This window comes from Lindgomyces ingoldianus (genome assembly GCF_010093535.1).
Source record: "Lindgomyces ingoldianus strain ATCC 200398 unplaced genomic scaffold BDR25scaffold_8, whole genome shotgun sequence".
NCBI lineage: Eukaryota > Fungi > Ascomycota > Dothideomycetes > Pleosporales > Lindgomycetaceae > Lindgomyces > Lindgomyces ingoldianus.
The window spans coordinates 238551-261366 of NW_022985169.1; the positions used below are offsets into that span (position 1 = coordinate 238551).

The 22816-nt window shown below is 49.2% G+C and overlaps 10 protein-coding genes across 10 annotated transcripts; 4 read left to right on the plus strand and 6 right to left on the minus strand.

Moving 5' to 3' along the window:
• Positions 1 to 3175: 3175 nt before the first annotated feature.
• On the minus strand, positions 3176 to 4077 carry BDR25DRAFT_386417 (uncharacterized protein; the record flags this gene model as incomplete). Its single annotated transcript, XM_033698002.1, has 2 exons — positions 3176 to 3874; positions 3916 to 4077. 2 exons carry the CDS (start codon positions 4075 to 4077, stop codon positions 3176 to 3178), a joined length of 861 nt encoding a protein of 286 aa, XP_033550447.1.
• Positions 4078 to 4719: 642 nt separating this feature from the next.
• Positions 4720 to 5611, plus strand: BDR25DRAFT_311829 (glycoside hydrolase; the record flags this gene model as incomplete). Its single annotated transcript, XM_033691261.1, has 2 exons — positions 4720 to 4817; positions 4870 to 5611. The coding sequence occupies 2 exons, from the start codon at positions 4720 to 4722 to the stop codon at positions 5609 to 5611; spliced, it is 840 nt and encodes a 279-aa protein (XP_033550448.1).
• A 791-nt stretch (positions 5612 to 6402) lies between these two features.
• Positions 6403 to 7536, plus strand: BDR25DRAFT_301818 (Sm-like ribonucleoprotein). The gene is made up of 3 exons (XM_033689658.1): positions 6403 to 6634; positions 6788 to 7310; positions 7370 to 7536. Exons 1-2 carry the CDS (start codon positions 6607 to 6609, stop codon positions 7051 to 7053), a joined length of 294 nt encoding a protein of 97 aa, XP_033550449.1. The 5' UTR covers positions 6403 to 6606; the 3' UTR covers positions 7054 to 7310; positions 7370 to 7536.
• A 118-nt stretch (positions 7537 to 7654) lies between these two features.
• Positions 7655 to 8970, minus strand: BDR25DRAFT_281492 (DUF1000-domain-containing protein). Its single transcript, XM_033687895.1, has 3 exons — positions 8737 to 8970; positions 8296 to 8682; positions 7655 to 8197 (listed from the first exon to the last, which is right to left on the minus strand). Exons 2-3 carry the CDS (start codon positions 8571 to 8573, stop codon positions 7786 to 7788), a joined length of 690 nt encoding a protein of 229 aa, XP_033550450.1. The 5' UTR covers positions 8574 to 8682; positions 8737 to 8970; the 3' UTR covers positions 7655 to 7785.
• Positions 8971 to 9223: 253 nt separating this feature from the next.
• Positions 9224 to 10184, minus strand: BDR25DRAFT_281495 (charged multivesicular body protein-like protein 6). Its single transcript, XM_033687896.1, has 3 exons — positions 10104 to 10184; positions 9682 to 10045; positions 9224 to 9602 (listed from the first exon to the last, which is right to left on the minus strand). Exons 1-3 carry the CDS (start codon positions 10145 to 10147, stop codon positions 9372 to 9374), a joined length of 639 nt encoding a protein of 212 aa, XP_033550451.1. The 5' UTR covers positions 10148 to 10184; the 3' UTR covers positions 9224 to 9371.
• Positions 10185 to 10370: 186 nt separating this feature from the next.
• On the plus strand, positions 10371 to 12694 carry BDR25DRAFT_216848 (AAA-domain-containing protein; the record flags this gene model as incomplete). Its single annotated transcript, XM_033684889.1, has 2 exons — positions 10371 to 12029; positions 12080 to 12694. 2 exons carry the CDS (start codon positions 10371 to 10373, stop codon positions 12692 to 12694), a joined length of 2274 nt encoding a protein of 757 aa, XP_033550452.1.
• Positions 12695 to 12843: 149 nt separating this feature from the next.
• BDR25DRAFT_166664 (uncharacterized protein) lies at positions 12844 to 13044 on the minus strand (the record flags this gene model as incomplete). Its single annotated transcript, XM_033684098.1, has 1 exon — positions 12844 to 13044. A coding segment is annotated over one exon (201 nt), but the record flags the coding sequence as incomplete, so codon positions are not given.
• A 543-nt stretch (positions 13045 to 13587) lies between these two features.
• BDR25DRAFT_124120 (uncharacterized protein) lies at positions 13588 to 14809 on the minus strand. The gene has a single exon (XM_033683746.1). It carries the CDS (start codon positions 14397 to 14399, stop codon positions 13752 to 13754), a length of 648 nt encoding a protein of 215 aa, XP_033550454.1. The 5' UTR covers positions 14400 to 14809; the 3' UTR covers positions 13588 to 13751.
• A 2684-nt stretch (positions 14810 to 17493) lies between these two features.
• BDR25DRAFT_162494 (HET-domain-containing protein) lies at positions 17494 to 18363 on the plus strand (the record flags this gene model as incomplete). The annotated part of the gene is made up of 1 exon (XM_033684057.1): positions 17494 to 18363. A coding segment is annotated over one exon (870 nt), but the record flags the coding sequence as incomplete, so codon positions are not given.
• A 2552-nt stretch (positions 18364 to 20915) lies between these two features.
• BDR25DRAFT_216816 (RNI-like protein) lies at positions 20916 to 22746 on the minus strand (the record flags this gene model as incomplete). The annotated part of the gene is made up of 2 exons (XM_033684884.1): positions 20916 to 21477; positions 21542 to 22746. The coding sequence occupies 2 exons, from the start codon at positions 22744 to 22746 to the stop codon at positions 20916 to 20918; spliced, it is 1767 nt and encodes a 588-aa protein (XP_033550456.1).
• Between the last annotated feature and the right edge of the window lie 70 nt (positions 22747 to 22816).

Consider the following 22816-nt stretch of genomic DNA (forward strand, 5'->3'; position numbering starts at 1 on the left):
TGACTTTTAAATCAGAAACCTCCTCCACAGCCTTCTCTGTCGCCCCTAAATTATTTCCTAGCGCCTCCGAACTCGTCGTGACCAGAGTAGTAATGATGCAATCACGGTGTGAACCATAATCACTCAAGGTGTGATGGTCTGAATGGTGGTCCGAATGGTAGCGCTTTGCATGATATTACACTTAATGCTGGTGCCCCGAGATGCTGCGCCACGTAGTTTTTCTTACTCCACTTTTGAAACGATAGCCACCTTAGAATTCCGTAGACCGTGCTTCCAGGAACCATATGCGCTGGTCACTATCCTGCCGCTAGCGACTAACGAGCTAATATATAACGAGAGAGGGGCATAGCGTAGTAGTTCGCGTCTTTTCGGTGGAGGGGTTCGACTGCCTGATATGGAGTTGTTAGTCAGAGGTAACTAGTTAATAAATCGAAATGCACAATATTCGAGATGAACAAGCTCAGACAGTTTCCACGCATAACTATTTTCATAAGAGTTTCAAAGGGTTGAAGATGCAATAATCATAGCTAAAGGGTAAAAGGGGCAATTGGAAAGAGAGTTTACTTGCCACGCTCAAGATAGTATTGTACAAAGACATGCTCTGAACATTGCTATCCAGGTATCCCGGAAGGGCTTCGAGCATTAAGTGCGTATAAAACTGAAGCTAGCCCCTACCTAGTGGCTTGGAGTTTTAGAGGCGGGAAGTGGTGCGCAGGCTTCAGAAGAACGAAACGTCTTCATTTGCGTGATGTTGACAGAGAAAACCCTGCATCCATGGGTGTTAGCTCCCCTGCAGGACACGGCATTAAGTAGAAAGCGCATATGTCTATATACTGCATCAATAGTACGACCTTTATGTTGCAATCAAAGTAATTAAAGTGATTAACTAACAAGGCGCTATCGAAGGTTGACGAGGGGACGAAGAGTGAATGCGAAGGTTGCCGCGGGGTGAGCGCTTTGACCAAAGGCGCTAGTCTCATTTGGTGTTTTTAATACCGCACATCTTTTTCATATTCATTTTTCTTGATACCCTCTCGCCTCGATAAGCAGAAAGCTGTCTTACCGTTCACTCTCACAAAAGAAGAACATTACACTCAAAGTGTGAGCACATTGCTGAGTATCTCAAGGTTTCCCGAGTGTCTCCCCGCAATTGGCTCACAGTCTTTCGTAGCCTCCTAGGTATCGACGTGTTACTTATTTCGGAATTACTTTGTCCTTCTAAAAGGCCAAGGGAAAAAGGGCCGTGGGTTAGATACAAATTTAGCGTGAAATATACCACATGCTATCGTCATATCGCCTTGCCTTTGAAACATAAGTACGATCGAGTTCCACTATGCTCCCCTTCCTCACGCAGTAGACCCTAATCATGGACGTTATGAACACTCAAACCCATAATAAGCTGAGATGAGGACTTTGCTGGAAAGCCAGCATCCACCGTCCTACAATGGAGCCTAGAAATGTGATAAATTCATCCTTTAAATTCATGGCGTTCTCAAGCCTCCACGCGACGCGGCTATGGAAGATTTTGCTACCTAAACTACTCGCGGGAATCACACAGAATGTCAACAGGGTGGTATACAAAATAGGTGATGCAGGTTCAGGGAGAAGAAAATCATTAAGTAATTATTTGTCATGTTGCATCTTATTTCTTAATGCGGAAATGACAAGGGCAATTTCATAGTAGAGGTTTGATCTATCCTGCTCAAAATCACGACAAACCCTTGCTCCAATATAACCTAACCACCTCATGTTCCGTCTCCTCGGGCGGATACATCGCCAAAAATTCTGCTAGATCTGACCAATTCTGCCAAACTTTAACCCTCTTATTCTCGCCTTCATTCCTCGCAGCTGAATCGAGATATGCCTGAATTCTCGAATCTCGATTTCCAGGGCGATGCTTCGCATATGGAATCAACTTCCTCCCTCCATTGAACCTCTTATCAACATGGTAGATATTCCGGCTATCATTTATGTAAACAGCGAATGCGATGGATCGACCGAGTGGGCGCTAGTAGACATAGTTAGGACTAGTGGGGTCCTCGGTTGGTACTCGGCTTGAGCAGAGCATGGAGACGACGTGCTGGGTTTCGGAAAATGATCGGCTTCAAGGGATGTTGTTTGGGGCTGCGCGAGCCCTGTTAGGTCGTTGTGAATGGTCCATCGCGCAGATTTGTTACGCTGTTTAAATGGTTTGCGGAGGGTGTTGAGAATTAAGGTGCATGCTGCGCAGGGCTGTTCCTTGAAATCCAATCGAGTTCTTGATCCATAGTAATAAACTATGAGACCAGTGCCCTAGAGCTATTACTAAGTAATGGAGAATGAATGTTTAACGTTATTACTCCCAGTAACTGCGGAAAAGCGCAAAGTTTCCTCTGTGGGTGGAGTCTTGAATCTCCTAGCATCCGGTCTATCTCCAGGTCTCATGCAGATGAGCCTTCTGAAGCATATGCTACAGAGAATATTGCGCTCCTCGTCCACTCCATACTACTACGACATTATCTAGCCGCAAAAAGTGGGTACACCACGCTTCTGGGACAGCTACTTCAAGTCGACCGCTTCTTCGGCAAGTTAGTTAAGAAGAAATGCTCCTTCATTTTTACATTGGCTCTGATTCCACGGCACGCAGTTCATCCATGCATTTTCGTCTCACTAACTGCATGTAGAGTATTTTCTCAATCTACAAAATTCATTTTACACAATTTAGCCAAGCCGTATCAACCCCTGAGCGTCTTGTCCCTCTCTAAGACATGAATTTAAGCCTTCTATAGTCCATTTAATAAAGAGGAACGCGCTTCCTGTTCTCTACATACTGTGCAGAACAACTATCCATAACCCAGAGCCCCGTTCTCTTTTCCCTTGCTTAGATCGCAACCTAAACGCCATATATTTCAAAGGATCTTTGAAGCAGAGGATTTAATATTTTAAAATCCGTATTGCGAGAGCCTCTCACAGCCATGGGCAGCCAAAACATGCTACTATGAAAGCCGCTTAAGTAGACCCATTGATTGAATGGAAACAAGCCCCGGAAAGGTAGACTAGCAATATCTTGCTGGTCCAATATGAAGTAATAGCAGCTTAGAACATGTTCAAACCTCATTCAACACCACTTGAATCTAAACTAAGAAATTTCCCAACAGAGCACTCACGGGTGGCCGAACTGTATCTTTGCACACCATTATGAGCCCAACGTTGAAAGATACGCGGCATACGCAATTAATAATATCAAAGCAGCAAATAAGAATGTTAAGAAAACCGCGAAACAGGGGCGAATCTGCTCTCCGCCTGGCCTCCTTCGTGGCGTTTCGACTGTTCCATAGTCTTGGGCGATGCGAGGATGCGAAGAGTAAGAGCTGCTAAAGATGTGTGTAGACTGACCAGCGGTGATCCGAGAACTGGAATTGTGTGGTATTATGGGCGGGGGATAGATCGAGCTGGGAGTAAATCCCCCAACTTGTAGGTTGTCAGGAATGGAAATGTGGACCGGGCCCCCGCCTCTCGAGCGAGCTTCGACTGGGGACGCATGCTTCTCCAACAGCTTTTTGTAAACCCGCGCCTTGTATCCCTGTGAGATGGCATACCGGGCCAGTGCATGTACGGAACTGGTCTCGATCCTCCGACTTAGATGTGGTCTGACCCAGTTCTCATCCCATGTTTGTTCTACCCAAGCCTTGGGGCAGCGATATGGTTCTCTGACGTGCACCCAATTATTCCGAGCCAATTCCTGGGATGGAAAAAGGTGCAGCGTAGGGACGCTGTGGGTAAAACGAGCGGCAGGGTGGATGGGTAGATAGTCGTCTAGATCATGGCCTCGGCGGAATACTTTGGTGCGTATTTCGGCAATGTCGTTCGAGCACGCAAAAGAAGTGATCTCATGCTATGTGAGCATCGCATAGTTCGCTGGAAGGTCAATCTTACGATTAAAATATAAACGGAATTGTTTGAAGAGTTCACACCAAGTACAAGAACGGGGTGGCCGAAGCAGCGGTTTGGTACAGTGTTGGTGGATTCAAGGTAGCTGCATAAAATATCTCGTCGTTTTGGTAGCCAGAGGATGGTTCCTGGCTCAAAATACGACATGGCCTGCATTTAGTCTTTATTTATTTCATGAGAAGGAAGGAAGGTGAGAAGGTAAGTAAGCTGCCTAAAATGTGTACACAAACTTCCCCACCCGACGACGTGGCTCGCGAGGGCTCGCCACAGCCACACTGCAGGTATGCGCCTATAAGGTTTCATGCGAGCGGCGTGATGCAACAAGATTCTGATATGTACAGGCTGTGAGAATCTGCCTCCGATCGGGCGTTATATTGTTCTGGCTAATCATCGTAGGATCCTTCGCGCTCCGGGAAATTAACGAATATCTCCAGCAGTATAGAGAACCGGGCAACAACCTATTACAACCCATGGATAGATTCCTCTAATAGGTAACACCTGCGAGGCAGCCTTGCAATGGTGTGAGGGCACTTTAGCAGGAAGCTCAAATCGATGACAAGGAGGGGTGAGTGTATATGAACAACAAGGAGATGCATGGACCCTCATAGAGATACATGGGGTTAAGAAGTCTATATATGCACATGAGTGTGTAACCGACACCCAAGACACTCTACGCAAGTTGAGTTTAAAGTATTAAGACGTGCTGATTTGCTTCCCTCAGTGTTAGCACCAAAACTTCTTGTTGCATATTCCGATTCAAGTTCTGCGAGAAAACTAGCTATATTCACTATGACTTCCCACATCCGCACCGCGCTTGCTGTTCTTATCTGGGCATTAGCAGTCCAAGGCCACTTTATGGTTACTGACGTGGTTTCTAACCAGGTCAAGTAAGTACCCTCCATCATTTCCATCCCAAAATCTAAAATCAAAATCCCGTAGTTACGTAGGCTACAACCTTTCGGACTGGTCTGAAAACTACACCCCAATTACGCCGCAATGGCAGCCTCACCGACCATTCCCATATCAGCACCAAGTCATCTTCCCAATGGACTACACCTACACCGCCGCAGAAACCGCCACGCAGACCCAAAACCCCGACATCATCTGCGGCGTAAACAGCACGAATGGGAAAATGTACATTCCAGCGCAAGCCGGGAAACCATTGACATTCCGCTGGACGCAAGTCGGCCACCAAGGTCCCGTGCTAACGTATCTGGCGAACTGCCACGGCGCGTGCACAACCGTGGACAAGACAACGCTGAGGTTCTTCAAGATCGATCATGCAGGCTACAATCCACCGACGAATAAAAGCTATTTCGACATGGAGTCATGGGGTGCAGGCATTGTCCACCAGTGGGATGATTCCTGGACAACTGTTATCCCCGAGGACATTGCGCCGGGAAATTATGTTGTGAGGCATGAGATTATCGGGCTGCAGAATCAGACTCCGCAGTTCTATCCATCGTGCATCAATCTTAGGGTTGTAGGACGGGGGACGGCAGAGCCGGCAGGTGTGCTCGGAACAGAGTTGTACCAGAGCAAGGATGTGATGGTTATTTCTCAGCTCTTGAAAGCGACGCCGTTTGTGTATGATATTCCTGGTCCAACGATTTACGGCGGTGCAGCGACAGCAACCCAGACTTTTGTGACGGCTACGGCCACCTCAACTGGAATAGCGTAGGTCGCCCTTAGATTCGTGTGGAGCTTGTCTTGGCGGCAGGTTGGGTGTGGGCGGGTTGTGAAAACCGGTGGAGAAAGGGAAGGAAGCGTTGATCTTTGTATTCCCATTGAGTCGATTTTGGCGGACTTTACAGAGAAAGAGAGTAAAGTAGCCGCACTGAGACTAATTCAAGTATCTGAAATACGTAGAAAGTATTCAAGAGGGTGTAGGAAGAGCTACAACGCACCAGATTCTAGAGAGTAGGGCTCAATCTCGACTACACGCCAGGCCCTCTTACCATTCAATTAAGGGATTCTCACTTATTCTAGTTGATTTGATAGAGTAGTCAAATCTCTGAATTGTTTTAGTGCTAGTTAGATGACCTTCAGACGACCTGCCTATCAGTTAATTTGTCTCAAAGACATCTATAGTAGTTTCTTTGATATAATAGCTCTGAGAATAACGTGGAATAGCACTAGCCCTAATATTTGTGTTCTGAAGACTCTTAGCTCAGGTGTTAAGATCTGCAAGATGGGCTCTGAGGATCCCGAATCGGCGTGTGGTGGTCTCATTTCTAAACAGCGGACAGCTGGCCAAACTGTGGAGACGTGCGGCTGCCTGCTATCTCTTCCACGGACACAGCTAGGGGCCTGGGTGCAATTCCTCTGACGAACAGTTGAAGGCGCCAACATCAAAACGAAGAGGGAGCGACCGGAACAAGGCCATTTCAATAGTAGGGCCGAGCGCACGGACCGCCAGCCCCAAGCTCTAAATATTTGCCAAGAGCCCTTCATTCAACTTGCCTTCTTCATCCCTAACCCGTCGCTCTTTCCCACACCACTCTACCCCCCCGCTATTCGCTCAAAGAGTCCCGCCTAGTACCCACCTCCCGCAAACTCTCTCCGCTCGACCTGACAATCGAGCCCGCTCCTTCCACCGCAAATTAGCGAACGACACCAGGTACAATACGGGAGAGCTCTCGAGGACCGGCACTCGAGAGAAACAAGCCTGGCAAAATGGTGCACATGAATATCCTCCTGGAGAGTAAGAACCCTGTGTCCTCAATTTTGTCCCACCTCTCTTTCCCTCTCTTTCCCTCACTCTATCCCATTCCTCAAATCGCGGCACGAATATGCCTAGAGAGCTTTCCTACACTACAACTCCCTTCCCTACCCCACTAACCATCCCCCCTCGTAGAAAAAGTCTCTGTCCTCACAAATGACGGCCGCATCCTCATCGGCAAGCTAGTCGCATGCGACGGCAGCATGAACCTCGTACTCCAAGATACGGTGGAGCGCGTGATTCGACCGGGTGGGGAAGAGAGCTCCGAGGTTCCTATCGGAGTGTATATCGTGCGTGGTGATACGGTTTGCGTGGTTGGGAGGGTGGATGAAGAATTGGATGCTCAGATCGACTGGACCAAGGTGCATGGAGATGCTATTGGTGGGACGTATCATACGTGAGGGTGGGTTGAGTGAGTGGCTGGGATTCAGTGCATGGGCGGTATACGGCGGGTAATGCGTGATGGATTCTTTCGGGGGGCATGGCAATGGGGTTAAGGCGGCATATCTAACCGTCTACCACAAGAACCAGCCAAAGAATTCTTTCTGGCCGGAGATGAAAAGGGAGGATGAGCTCCTCATAAACCCCCTATACTGCCAACAGAACGGAACAGAGGCAGCTGTGAATGATACCCTTGGCTGGACGCCACAATTCTGAAGTATGTTATATTTCACTTATTCTACATCCTAGGCCCAACTTTATTGACGTAAGCGAAAGGAATACTGGAGTATGGGAATATTTATACACACTTTACATGAGCATGAGGTAGAAAGACATGTGACCCTATATTAGGGGCAGTAGTAACCAGTAGGATGGAGTTGCTGATGCTCCCCCCTTCGTTTTTCTATCGATCAACGCCCCTCTGCCTTGTGATTGACTAATTCATCTTGTATTCTATATCTCCAAATATGATAGCTTCTAATCTGCAGTCGCCAAGAGTACACGCTTTTGTGCAATAGGCCGATTTTACATACACTCCATGAGAGATGCACGCACGCATGCCACCATCCCATTTTCCTATCTTTCTAAACCCATTACCGTACGCAAGCAAGCCCCTTGAAATGGGATACCAAACACCATATTGCCCATCACACCTTCCTATCTCTCCCCAATTCTACAACCCCAAGCACTCCTCACTGTATTTGCCGCCCGACCCCCAAATCCGTCCCCACAACCATTCTATGATCCCTCGGATTCGCCGCAGCCTCATACAAAAAGCTCACCGGCTCCTTACTCAACTTCATAAAATCGCCCTTAAACGCCAAGTAACTAATTCTGGTAACCTCCTCCTCCCCCGCGCTCCAATTATCCTCAAAGAACAGCGCCAAGCAACGTGTGGTATTAAAGAAGGCGCGCTTCACGGGGATTTCCTGGACGGCAGAGGTTTGCGAGATGGTGACAGTTTGGGTGGGGGCGAGGTCGGTGGCGGTTTCGAAGTCGAGGGTGGAGGAAGGAGGGTTGACGAAGAGCTTTAGGGTTAGTGGGGAGGATGGGGAAGGGGAGGTGCGGATGAGGATACTGTGGAGGCGGACTTGGCCTGTGAAGCTGGAGGAGTCGTCTTAGCATCCATGTACATGCTTACTTCTTCATCATCTTTTTTCTCCTCCTCTTCTTCATCAGGGGATAGAGAAGGGGAAGCTTACGGCACAATCATCAACAACTGCTCATCCGCCGAACTCCTCAATTCCGGCTCTGCATCCATTCGTTGGGCCCACGTCTTCTGGCATATGGCGCGTCCGGAGTTTGATTCTTCTTCGTTGAGTGTGTGTAGTTTGCTAAAATCCACTTGTTCGTAGAGAAGGTTTTGGAGCGCGGGGGTCAGGTCGTCGGTATGGTCGTGGTCGTGGTCGTGGTCGTGGGCGTGGTTATGGGCTTCGGCGTGCTCTTCGTCGTGATTGTGAGGGTGGTGGTGGTCGGACATGGCTGCGGGTTATAGTGTATTTGCGAGTGGAAGGAAGGTGGTGATATTTTCCCCCGACGCCTATGGCTGCCCGGGTAAAGTACTGAGAGAATCAAGGATATTTTCTGGTCTATAGGAGACGGAAAATCAGATTTTGTCCTATAGAAGGCTCTTGCTCGAATACCTGAGAGTCTTGCCTCTCCTCGAACCTCAATAAGGTCACGCTCGCGCGGTGCCGGGGTTCTTGGAAGAGGTGTGGGTTTGGCGGGGTAGCGGGGTAGCTTCAGGAGCTTGAGGAGCTTCGTTAACACGAAGACTGGGCTATTGAGGGCGAAATGCTAAAAGGGAGGGGGGCGGATAAAACAGGATTACGTATGTGAGCTCTTATTGTGGTAAGTTGCGGTGAGGGAGAAGGAAGGAAGGGACACAACCTTCGAGACAAACGATGCTGAATCGTGAGACTTGCATCAGGACCTATGTCGTGAGCACGTGGACGCTAGGCAAACTGCGCGCGTCCCGTGGAATATGTTAGGGCTTGGGTAGATTTGGGAGAGAAGCTTGAACCCATTTACCGTTTCCTTAATTATGACGTTTGTTAGATTAAATCTTCTTCGTCTTTGTTCTCCGGCTATTCATGGGCATGCTGTATTGAATTCAGTAATATTCTGCGTGTAATCCCAAGAGTCTACCAGTGCATAACACCAAGCCCACTAAAAGAATATGCTGCCGCTCTGTATCTAATACCAGAGCAGGGTCTGAACTAAACGCCTTGTTCTAATGCATATATCCACAACCCACCATACACACCCAAATGAAATGTTATGCTAGCATAGGCTCCGGCGCCTGCTGCCCCTCTTCACGCTCCTTCGCTCTTCGTTGCGCCCTTTCTCTCCGCACCCTCGCCTTATCCTCCTCGCTAAGTTCGATCTGTTTCGTCGGTGCGTCGGGTAGCTTTATACCCGAGACTTCTTGTTCGAGGGCCTCGAGCTCTTCTTCAACTTCGTCCTCGTCCTGGTTGGACATTTTGTTCGCAAGCAGCTCGCTTATTTCCTATCCGCCATTGTCAGCATACCCTCATATCCGCACTATCCATCCAAGAAGGGCTTTGGAAATGCTCATCCCCCCTCACCTGCTGATAAGCCCTCGCCTCCTCGCTCTCCCCCAACAGCTTCTCCACATTCTCAACCCCACCCATCTCCCTGTGAATCTCCTTCAGCACCGCTGTACCCTGCTGCAGTCCGAACAAGACATCCTTCTGCACGAGCGCAAACTCGACGTCGCTCGTCAGGATCTCTAGTTGGGCCAACTGCGCATCCGTCTTAGAGAGTAGTGACTCTTGGTACTTCTTCCGCCGCAGGGCAAGCTTGGCCGACTTCTCGTCCCCGCGGCGAAGGCACTCTTTTGCGATGGCGGTTTCGCGTGTTGTTATCACCGTGATGCGTTTTTGGTATTGGCGCAGCTTGTCTCGCTGGTTCTTCATGTCTAGGATAGCTCTAAAGCCTAGTGCGTTAGCAATGTAGGAAGTATAGAGGCGGATGAGCGAAGACATGCTTATCCTGCGCAGAAATCCTATTCGCACTGCTGGAACTCCCCATGTTGGTGTCGTGTGCGGCGCCATGAGGTCGTCACAGCGGGCGTGCCTTGATTGCAGTTCCGCGCCGAGACGATGAGGCACGCTAACGTGCGCATGGGCAGGGATTGTATCGATAAGACTCTTGGCGCTGCGTTGAAATTTATCAAGCGAAAGTCGTCGCAATTTTACGTATGGTTTACGCTTCCTCTACATTCACTCGGTTGAGACTGGTTTTGGGAATGCAGATGGCCTCACGTGGTCGCCCGTCCCTTCAGCAGGGCCTTGATCGCGAGGTATATCAGGTTGTGAGGAAGTTCCTCGATGATAGGAATGAGTCCTCGCTGAAGGTAAAGCCGTATACGGTGTACGACTGGATTAAGAATTCGAACTCGAGCTTGAAGAGAAGGCCGAAGAAAGTGCTTGAAGACAGCATCGAACGAGTTCTGGCAGTGATTCAGGAAGACGAAAGCGGGGAGGATGAGATGGGACCTATTGATGGTGACTTCGGGAATAGTCAGGAAGCAAAAAAGCCGAAGGAGCCTGTCGACATCATGAACAAGCAAATCGTTAACTCTTGGGCGGTATCATCGGGAACAGCAACGCCAGTCGCGAATGGAGATAAGACGAAAAAGAGAGACGGGCCAAAGGTGAATGGGGAGCGAGAAAGCAAGAAACAGAGACGAGATGTCAGAGAAGCGCAATCCAAAATCGACACCGCTCCGCCAAACCACATCAGTCTGAAAGATGTCGGGGGCGTCGATAACGTCAAGGCAGAGCTCAAAGACCATCTCGTTATGCCTCTCCTCTGTCCGGACGAATACGTCAAAAGAAAGATTCCTATCCCCCGAGGCATTCTTCTCCATGGCCCTCCCGGATGCGGTAAGACAGTCATTTGCAGGGCTTTTGCTGCAGAGCTTGGGGTCCCGTTCATCGAGATTCTTGGCCCGTCTGTTGTATCCGGCATGTCTGGAGAATCGGAGAAGCAGATTCGAGAGCATTTCGAGAAGGCGAAAGAGGTTGCACCGTGTTTAATCTTCATCGATGAGATCGACGTGATTGCACCGAAACGCGATAGTGCGCAAAGTCAGATGGAAAAGCGAATCGTCGCCCAACTATTGATTTCAATGGACGGCCTCGCAATGGAAGCAAACGATGGAAAGCCTGTGATCGTTCTTGCAGCTACGAACCGCCCTGACAGCCTGGATCCGGCCCTTCGCAGAGGTGGTCGTTTCGACACAGAAATCAACATGGGCGTACCGAATGAACAGATGAGAGAGCTCATCCTTCGCGCCCTTACCCGAGGGCCGGACCTGGCCGATGACGTAAATTTTACAACACTCGCAAAACAGACCGCAGGTTTTGTCGGCGCAGATTTGCGAGATCTAGTCAGTAAAGCGGGGACGTGGTCTATGGATCAATATCGCATAGCGCTGGAGAAGCAGGCTGCAGAGACAGAGACGGAGACAGAGATGGATATCGATGAGGGGCTGGATTCAACCAAGCTATCAGATATGGATCGATCCATTGTGCGGCTCATCAAACGAGTCCGGAACAAAGACATGACTAGACCGGCAGGGTTCGAAGATACAGTCATCACGATGCAGGCCTTTGAAGCCGTATTGCCAACCATAACGCCGTCATCGAAACGAGAAGGCTTTGCCACGGTGCCTGATACGACGTGGAGGGACGTTGGGGCTCTTGAATCCGTCCGCGAAGAATTAAAGATGGCAATTGTCGAACCAATCAAAAACCCTCAAAGATACAAGAAAGTCGGTATATCTGCACCTACAGGTGTCCTTCTTTGGGGCCCACCAGGTTGTGGGAAGACATTACTCGCAAAGGCCGTAGCAGCAGAATCCAAAGCCAACTTCATCAGCGTCAAAGGCCCAGAACTGCTCAACAAGGTAAGAAAGAACCCTCCCAAACGCACCTCTCACTAACAATGTACCACCAGTATGTCGGCGAATCCGAACGCGCAGTCCGCCAAGTCTTCACGCGCGCCCGCTCCTCCATCCCCTGCGTAATCTTCTTCGACGAACTCGATGCCCTAGTTCCACGCCGCTCTACCGAACTCTCCGAGTCCTCATCCCGGGTCGTAAACACACTCCTTACCGAACTCGACGGCCTTTCCACTCGCGAAGGTATCTATCTCATCGCCGCCACCAACCGCCCCGAGATGATCGACGAAGCCATGCTCCGCCCTGGTCGTCTAGAGACACTACTCTACGTCGAGTTACCAAAACCAGATGAACGCGTCAGCATCCTTCGCGCGCTGATTACAAAAACCCCGATTACGAACTTGGCGCTGGCAGAGATCGCACGGGATGCGTGTACGAATTTTAGTGGCGCGGATTTGCAGAGTTTGTTGACGAAGGCGGGTCAGCATGCATTGAGGCGCCAGAGCGATGTTGTTGAGGAAGTTGATTTTGTAGTTGCGGCGAGGCATATTCGGCCGAGTGTGGGGGATGTGAAGAAGTATGAGAAGTTGAGGAAGAGGTTTGAGAGTAAACTTTTTGATCCTGTTGAGCCAGAGCCGGAGCCAGAGCCAGAAGTAGAGGAGGGGATCTGAAATCCGGATTTGCGAGTAAATAAAGTCGCACGTGCCCCAGCGCAAACGCAAACCCAATTCCAATCATGGCCTCGTCAGTCCCCAAAACAGCTCTTCACCCGGCGAACAAGCCGACAACACCCGGTATTACACCCTCCCTCCCCCTCTCCTCCCGTGCGCCGTGTCCGAGCATGCATGCACTGGTAGCAGTTATACGCCTCCTGGTTGTCTTTATACTGCAACTGATATCCAAGACACGAACGTCCCGCTTCAGGACTTCGTTCGCCTTTGTGCAGATCCGAGCAGTATTGCCATGAGAAGAAGCGTGTGTGGCCACAGCGACGGAAGCGCCAGTGGTATTCTGTGCACATGGTTGTGGGACTGGGGTTGGAGTGAGTTAGGTAAGTTTGTGCGGCGGTGGTTAGAAGTCTGGACGGATGTGGCGCCGAGCGTGGGTGTCGGTGATATGGTGATGTCAGGATTCTCGTTGAACTGTTTGACCTATGTGCAGGCGCGATCCCGGGCTAAGCGAAGGATTGAGGCAATTGGGAAGAATGAATGATCTTTCATTCATTCAAGACTCTCCCTTTGGGAGTCACAGTCTATCTCTTGTATTGAAAATTACATGTATATTTCCAAAGCCCCGGTTCTCGTTCACGTCATGTTCGTGGTATCGGCTTTAGGGTATGGTTGGTGATATGACGTGATCTAGAGTGGGGGAATAAGACGGGGAGGAGCCATTGGCGAGTGACTTTGGAGTGAGAGAGTTGGGTGGGAAAGTGCGCTGTAGGTGCGTGCTGGGCAGACGGAACCGTGGAAAATGCGTGATCTGCTGGGGTTCCACTTGGTACTTTCCTTTGGATTCTTGAAGTGAGTTCCAGCATGCTGAAATTGTCGAGAATTCGATATATGAGACCGTATCCACAACTTCTCGACAAAAGACTTTTTGAGAACATCGAGTGTATTATTTATCTAAATGGTATCTAAATGCGCAAAGACGGGTACATACACACTAAGGAATTACCCCAATATACGGCAATGAAGAGCCAACGGCAACACTTCGACCTGCACCTCAACACTACAGTCCCCCACCATACCACTCCTGCTCGCTCCTCCTATCCCCACCTCCATCATAACTCCCATACCCTCCCCCTCCTCCCAATACCCCCAATACGCCCAATTGCACCTCACCCACATCCTCCCCACCCCCCTTCAAAAACCGCTCAAAAGCCGTCGTCCCCAACACACTCCCCGTTTTCTCATACCTTTCAAGCATATTGCGCATATCTTGAATCGACTTCCGGCATTCCTTACACACGTCCATGGGCATACCGCTCGCGATCTGGGTCCGCCGCGTTGGGGCTTTGCAGCGTGCGAATTCGAGTTCGTGGTCTGTGAGTGGGGATAGGGCAGGGGAGTTGGACGAAGATGACGAGGTAGACGTCCGCGGGTAGGATGTGGAGTCTGATACTGCGCGGCGGGTTGATTTTGTGGTTATAGTAGATGTTGCTCTGGTGATTTTGGAAAGCGAGAAGATCCGGGTGTGGCGTTTTGGTGGCGGCATGGACGATGATGATATTAAAAGAGGAGAGGTTAGAGGAGGGGAAACAGGTCCTCGCAGGTTTGAAAGTCGCTGTTCGGCCGTGTGACAGAGTGTCCAGGGTTGGGTATGGGATTCGCCGAGGTGACCACACCCCGGGTGCCGAGTGTAGTTGTGGTAGCACATTTGCGGGTTTTGTTTTAAAATCGTGGGTTGAGGAGAGTTGCTCTCAAGAGGGAGGACTTGGATAGTTGGACGAGCGTTGGAATGATCGGTGGCGCGAGATGTGAGACCGGAATAGATAGATACAGGTTATATGCTACTGATGTTTCTTTGGGAAAAGCGATGGGTCTTGGTGAATGATACGAAATGTGGCTGAATATCCATAAAGTTGGTGATCTGCATGCATGTAGTATTCAAATGCAGGGACAAAATATTCAAGGGCAAATGCAGGGCTATATCGTGCAGCAAGACGCAAAATCTTCAACTTAGACGGTGAATATTTGTCGTCATAAATGAATGCGCGTAACACCTGATTAACGCAATGTCAAGCGCACGAAAAGATGCTTGAATATGAGGTTTGTGGAGAGTCATGGCAAGTGTTGTTTGTTTACGCGTCTGGGGTGAGCGTAAGCGATGAAGGATTTTCCTGGTCGGGAGATGACAGTCACGTGAATTTATCGCTCACGTGTTTTGTTCTGGTCTTTGCCGTTTTATCGCCGGTGCTGAGATGATCATGTTTTTTTGGAAGCTCGTGACTCTGGGGGAAACCAAAGTTCGCATCAGGCTTCTATGTCGGGGAAAGAATATCCGGAGACCGGTGATGAGTGTTTTGGGTCGGAATTTCTATGAACCAAGCTCCACGAGCTCAACACTCAACATCGGATTGAAGAGTGATATGCATTACCGAAATGTTAGACTATGGGACTTAGCTGACAGAACTTCTGAATTTATTGAAACCAGCCCGATACGGTCCAAGTACTTACCCCTCAAGCCTTCTGAAAATGCAGTGACTTATCTCTTGATAAATGATGAGGTCTTTCCATACGGTCGTCTTACAAAGGGTGTTACATTGTTATTCTCTCTAGTGTTTGGCCTCCTAAAGTCCCCAAGCGAGAGGTAGCCACCAGGTTTCTTGCCTTCACCCGGCCGTCCACGCGGCCCAAGAACCAGAATTTCGCTTGTTCAGTTTAGGCCTGGTTGCATGACCATACAATACCATGGACAGCCATGCATCGCTCAAAAGCCTGGCTGCTTACGACCAAAATGCAGCAGTGTTAACTAGTGTCGAGATTTGAAGAACCACGTTTTCCCATGGATACGGCCGACGATTGTCTTCATGTTGAGCTTCTCCAAATTGAAAGACCACGGCTCCAACAGTACAAGCTTTCTGACTGCTGCGCCTCATGACCTCCCGGAATTCTCTATTAGACTCGTCACCATTAATGAGGGAGTCAGCCAACAAAGTAATGGGGCGATAGCGGCGTGGCTGTCACTTGTAGTCAAGTGAAGGAACAAGCGAATGGGAATCGCAAGATCCCCGATTCAACTTCGATTTTGAAGTTAAAGTGCCGAGTTCAGTAGCCTTTCGCAATTTACAGGGCGCTACTCATTAGATTTTGTTGTATGCATGATAGTCCGATGAGGGGATCGTGTGGGTCGAGCGTGCTGGGTTAGATTCACCTATTTTGACTAGTCAGAGGAGCTGAACCTACCTGGGGAGCCAACATCGGACACAATCCATGTGCTCTTCTCATATCCATGGATTATGTGTAACAGAATCAGCGATCCAATCCTTAGTCGAGCCACGCGCCTTCTGTTCACGCTTCCAGGACAGTACATTGCTCATGCGACCTATCTGCAGCTCTTTTTCTCTCTCGAAACTTCCCGAGAATCGTTTGCGCTGCCAAATTTTAGTAATTTCAAATTCCTCCCTTTCCCTCAGCTCCCCGTACCTTCGATCTCCTCACGGGGCGTTGCGACATCACATCGTTAGGAGTGATATGCAAGCCTAGTTTTCCTAATTATTATAAACTTCTCAGGGAGTTAACATTCGGATTCCCTAGGTATTTGGGATCCTGGTGGCTTCAGTAGGGTTCTAATACTATTTAGAACTTCTGTAGACGCGTTTGGAGAACCTTGGGAGTATTGAGAAGGCACAAAGCCAAGGTCTAGCCTCGCGCGTTGATATCAAGAAAGATGGTGTGGCCAAGGAGCAGGAGCAAAACGATATCAGAGGTTCCCCATCCTTGCGAAGATGCCGACAACTCTCTGCGAGCCCCATTGAGATGGACGTGGTGGGCGGGCTCCGGAGTTTCCTTCACATGGAATCTGTATCGCGGACCCCGAATTCACCTGTCAACTCGGAATCGAGAGCAGTCACCAGACCAAACTCCTCTTCTCGGCGAGACACGAACCTCCTATTTGCCAGAACATACTGTCCCCAATCGATCCTGCCTAAATATAGCGGATAAGTCGGTAAAATATGAGAGTTGTGACCGTGCAACTGTCCCAGGGAATTCTCCTATCCATGAATCGATAAAATCACAACCTCTCACTCTCATACCTGTTAGGCGATATAGTCCTCTTGATGAGCCTATGCGATGTCAGAGTGTGCCTATCCAAGAGCTTGGTCCTGTTCACGACCCTCCGCGATATTCTACTCCTGACTCTGAACCGATTCGATCTCGCAGTATCGATCCCCTCTTTCTACGAGCCCAAACTCCTCCCAGGAATGTTGCAACGAAGGTCGCCTCTTTGAATAAGCTCTGCTTCATCTGTCAAAAGCCCACATGGCAATATGCCAACGCCAACAGCCCCTTTTGCAAAGACTGCGCAACCGCACCGCGCATCGGGGTCTGAGTCAAATCCAACGATCGTTATTATCTACACGGCTACTTCAAGGGCAAAATGTACAGATTGAGCCGCCAAAGGTTGTGAGTGCCGTTGCATAATGCAGAGAATTATCTCACACTATGCCTCGAGCCATTCTCCGGTAACGGCGCAAGCTTCGACGGAACGTGGCCTTCTGGAGACAAAGTTAGCGAACTTTGGAGATGAGACGGGCGAGTACGTTTTCGGTGCATGGTTGGTCATTTTTGTGGTTTTCAATAAGAAGTGGAAAAAAATCTGGATGTAGCAGGTATATGAAAGTTTTTCCCAGTAACTGTGTTGCTATGATACTGTTTGCGTATCCTTGGAATCCGCTAGCACTAATGCCTCCGGCCGAGGTAGCAAATTTTCCGAACCCGTACCTCCCAACCTGCAGGTTAGCAGTAACATGGCGGAAAGCGACCCTGAAAACTCCTCAATACCTTATGACTATTCTTCACTCGAGTCCGAGTACCACATTCGCATCATAAGGCTCGAGCCGTCCCTAGATCGTCACGCACCTCTTCGCTTTTCTTTTGAGCACGGTAGACTCGCGGATTTGCAGCACAATTATGAGGCCATATCGTATACTTGGGGCGATCCAAGTTTTCTGCATCGGCTGTACTCGGCCGTCGACAATACCTTTCTTGGGATCACGAAGAATCTGGACGCAGCCTTACGTAGGTTTCGTGATGCCGTCCACGTTCGTTTGCTGTGGGCCGACGCTGTCTGCATTAATCAGTCAGATGACGAGGAGAAGGCATTTCAGATTCCTCTCATGAAAGAAATATATCAGGGGGCTCGCCAGGTGTTGGTCTGGCTTGGAGGTGGTTTCCAGGAGGAGGCTGCTGTCCGTTTTCTTTATGCTGCCTCTAGGAAACCTCGGGATCCACTTCCTACATCAGAAGAATCTAGGACCATCGTGCTAAGACAACTATTTGCCTTTTTCAACTTACCATATTTCGGTCGTAGGTGGATCATCCAGGAAATCGTGCTCAATCCAGACTGCAGTCTATACTGTGGAAGGGCTGAGATATCTTGGATACGCTTCATGGCAGCCATAGAGTCCCTCAACAATATGGCAAGTGCTCTTAAAACTCTTTCGGGGGTTCCCTTCGAAACACTAGAGACTCTGTTCTCGCTGTGGCAGTTTTGGACGCGACTACCTTTCCTTGCCAAAGATGGACATCGGGACAAGAACGTCCGTAAGATTCTCACCATATTGAACAGATTTGACGCGTTCCAATGCTCAGAGCCTCGAGATAGGCTCTATGCTCTCTGTGGACTTGCAGGCGACGTCCTCGAGATCAAGGCTGCACTCCCAGTCGTAAAAAAGTCCAAAACATGGACTGTCGTCCAGGGACACCGGTTCGGCATTTCGGATTATATTGAAGTACTTCTTAGCTATTCAACGCCCATAAATACGGTCTACGAGCACTTTGCGGCTTCAGTAATGCTAAGCGGCGCTGTCATAGAGATCTTGGGTGAAGCGGCTGTGCGGTCGGCGGGCACAAGAATAGCTCAACTTCCGACCTGGGTACCCGATTGGCAAGTTCAAAGGCACCCGAAGGTAAACTCTCCGTTCAACGGGGCCGCCCGGTCCATCTCCTTCCCAGCGCCCGGAAAAGTGATTATTACTGTTGACGTGCGCAATGTATGGGATGATGATGAACGGCCGGTATTGCCCGAAGTCGCAAAAGCTCTTGGTTCTGGTAGTGGGTCGCTAGGTCCCAGTGATTGGCTAAACCATTTTATTCAGCGCTTCATCCAAAGTCTATCCTCGCGGACTGACTGTTTGGCACGTTATGATGATCCAAATTCGCGCGAGAACACGACCAACCCTCTCTGGATGAGAGAGGCAAAAGATCACATTCCAGACTCTTTCTGGAACGAATTAGGATTTGCAAAGGAAGATGGGGACGTTTTCATGCAAGCTTTGTGTAAGGACACCCTGTCACCGTTAGCAAAGCTTCGCGACAGATGGTCAACCAATGAGAATCTGATTCAACCCCGACAGAATGTCTCACGGCCAACCCAGCCTCTGATATTGGACGGCCACCCTGTTTCCAGGATAACAGCAGACAGGTTCAACAAATTCTGCGATTGCTACACTTTTTTCCACACCCGGACGTACCTTGGGCACTCCCGAAAGACAGAGCAATCATTAATTTTTCTCGGCATCGCGAACACTGACCCCGAAGAAGGAGACAAGCTGTTGCATCTTCTACCTACCTCTTTCAGTATGGATATGTTCTGTCATGCCCTAATCTTGCGCCCCGATAGCAGCCGGACATACAGATTAGTCGGTCTTGCTTATCTAGCACCGCTTCTCACCGACTCGTCTCTTTCTTTGCACCCCGACGATTTGGAGAATCTTAGTTTTGGGGGTTTTCAAGAAAGGTACAAGACTTTCAGATCGACGTCGGCAGTCATTGATCATTTTGTTCCGGACCGGATCTCAATTGAGATAGGGTGACTTTGGCGTCAGCAACGTGTAACACCCCTGGTCCTCCAGAATCAAGATCTCTTGAGCGTGTCCGACCCCTAATACACAGCGCGTGACAAGGATAGAAGATCGTGGCTCAATCTGAGCATATATGGGCATCGTGTTAGGCAAGGTTGAAATGCAACCATCTCCGATCACGGATCTCGTATTTTTTTTTATTTTTCTACCACAGCTTCAACTTCAGCAACAACTCACACTTTTTCTCTAACCCTTCCGCATATTAACCCCAATACCCATCATACGGGTCACGAATACATCCACCTTACTCCTCGAGCAGTTTCTGAGTTCACTGGTCCCGTACCCTATCCTATCACATATATAGAGTTTAGCCCAAGGCGACGTTTTTGTGTAACCCTAACCCTATTTAGCAACTACGGGCAGTTAAAACAATCAAATCTTTTATGTTGGCACGACTCTTTTTCGTTTCTTACTAATCCCCAAGGCGAAATTGTCATATGCGACTGGCTATTGGAGATTACTGCGTAAACAGTAGAATCATCCCTAGCCTGAAAGTGCACATTAAACTAAAGACCTGAGGGTTCGATGCTCAACCGCGCCATACTTGGTCCTCGGAATAGGGTTAATGTGTCTTCTTGTTTAAAACGCGCGTTCAGGTTAACATATTGCGACTATCGTTTTCCGGGTCCGTGACGGAGAAAGATAGAGGTATTCGCCAAGTAGCCTAACAAACTTTGTAGTAAATGCCTGCACAAACAGAATCCTGATGGCCTTTGCTTAGTAGCTCTTAGAGGCGCTACAATTCACCCTTAGTACTCTAACATAGCCTCCACTGACCCACTTAGATTACTACTAAAATGCTTGAGACCATCTCCCTCCACCTTGATAGGTGCCTCCACGTCCGTTTCCTTCTATAACGATCATTGACCATTTTAACTTTGAGATAGAGAACCTGTCCGAATTTTTCCTACTGGTATTTTTCACCCGAACGATAGTGCCAGGAAGGAAGCCCAGTACTACTAGCTATCGTTCTTGGATCCTAGTAGAACTCGGATGAACTCTCAAGGGAAATGACAAACCTCACACTACTTCATGGACAGAATCATGTGCAAGGTCGGTGAGATGTGGAATGGATAACACCCCTTGGGTAAGATGCCGTGGAATATTCAGTTAGGCTCTAGGAACTCCTTCGCACTGGGTAGGATCTAAGACTTTTAGAGAAGGGTGTTGAGATTTATCTAGTAGCAATTATATACATGGATGATATCATGTTTGTCCTTGATTTGACTTCCCGAATGAAGTGACAGAACTTTCAATCCACTCGTATGCACATGTATCTCCTCATGCTCGTTAGCCACGAGAGAGCTTCATGTACTCAACTCCATGGCTTTCCGCCGAGTGCAAACGGGCCCCACAACATTTAGTTTCATCTTCCTCTTCGTGCACACCGGCCCAACAGCCCCCTTCATAATCTCGTCCAACGTCTGGTCATCCTCATCCCACCACTTTTCCAACTTCATCAACCCACGGCGCGCCATCCCCGCGTCCCGATTCCGATACACTGAATCAATTTTCCTCACATCCGCCATATCATTCACAAGCCACCGTTTCCCATCCTCCATGAACTTAGCATAGCTCATATCAGCTCCGTACACTTGTTTTACGTTCTCGGCAAGCTGGTTGTTGACTAATTTGTGGAGCGCAATGTGCTTTTGTCCAGCAGTGACGGCCATGGAGTTTTTCGATTGCGGGTAGATTGTTTTGCCGACGAAGAAGAGAAGCTTGGAGGAAGTGAGGATTGCGCGGAGGGCTTCATTGAGGCCAGTATGAGTAAGGGCGCAGGGGCCGAGGTTGAGGTACGAGAGTTGTGGGGAGCAGGTGATGAGGTTGTGAATGGCGTATGCACTGCGGTCGGTGATCCAATTGTACCTGCGCAATATTAGCATCTGCGTAGTTGGATGAAGGGAAATATATGAAGGGGAGTATGGCTTACCTCATCCCAAGGTCGATTGTAGCATAGCTCTGTCCGATATCGAGGGTTTTGATGTTGGGGTGGTCGTACAGCGCCTCGCAAAGCGCGATCGTGCCGTCATCCCCCAATCCAACAGAGGCAAACGTGAGGCGAGACAGACTTTTGTTATTTCGCAGGCCTGCAGCAAAAGCTGCAACTCCGGCTGAACCGATTGGGTTATTCGTAGCATACAGCGAGTCCAGGGTGCAATGCGGTGATGACAAGTACTCTGCCATTGCAGTGGCAGCCTTTACACTAATACCAATTCCGTTTAGGTAGAGGTGCCGGAGAGCTAGAGGCTTGCCAGGAAGATATCTAGCTAACTTTTGGAAGAGTTCTGCCACACCAGCGTCACCCAGCTCTGTCTGATCGAGATCCAGAGTCCGAAGGTTCGGGGCTTGTGTGATCAACCGAAACACATCATCAGCGGCAGCAGATGTCAGAGGATTCCTCTTCAACCAGATATTAGTGACCGAAGACGACCGCACCCATCCATCAACCAAAAGCTTGAAGCTCGGCGCATCGATACAATTTCCAGCAATATACCAGGTGTCCATACGATCGGGATACTCTTTCAGGAAGTCCGCGATGCATTTCGCACCATGTGGGCCAATAATATTATTCCCGAGTAGAAAGTGCGTGATGAAAGTATTCGTCTTCAAGCTCTCAAGTAGCTCGCCAATATTCGGAGGCCCTAAAACCATTTTGCACAGATCCATACGTCGATCTGAATACACAACGCCATTCTCGAACTCGAGCGTTTTCGTTCCGTAATGCGGCTCTTCCACTTCGATCGCATCCTCAATACCACGAGGAGTTGACGTTTTCTCCTCAGTACCTCCAAGACGTAGGTGCTCGAAGAATGGCTCCAACGTTTCCCGCTCTGCAATTTGAACAGGCATCGGCAAGCTCGGTGCACCGCTAAGAGACACCGGATCTTCGATCGGATCCCATGGCCCTTGCTTCAAAATCTTCTCGTTCCAATTTGTTAGTTGGTTACGCTCTGTACCAAGTTCAATTGTGCGTTTTCGCTGGCGAATAATGTATTTTCGCAGCTTGACAATATCTTTCTCGTATTTGATAAGTGAGCCGAGAGAGTTCTCTGGTGACGGATACAGAAGCTGGGCTATCTGGTTTGCAAGAGTGGCGGCTTCAGGATTGGCGGCTCCGCGACGTGGGGCTTCCATGATGGTTTCGTCGATGGTGATGGACTTGGGAAGATGCTCATCTGCTAGGACATCGTATGGGGCCACGAGG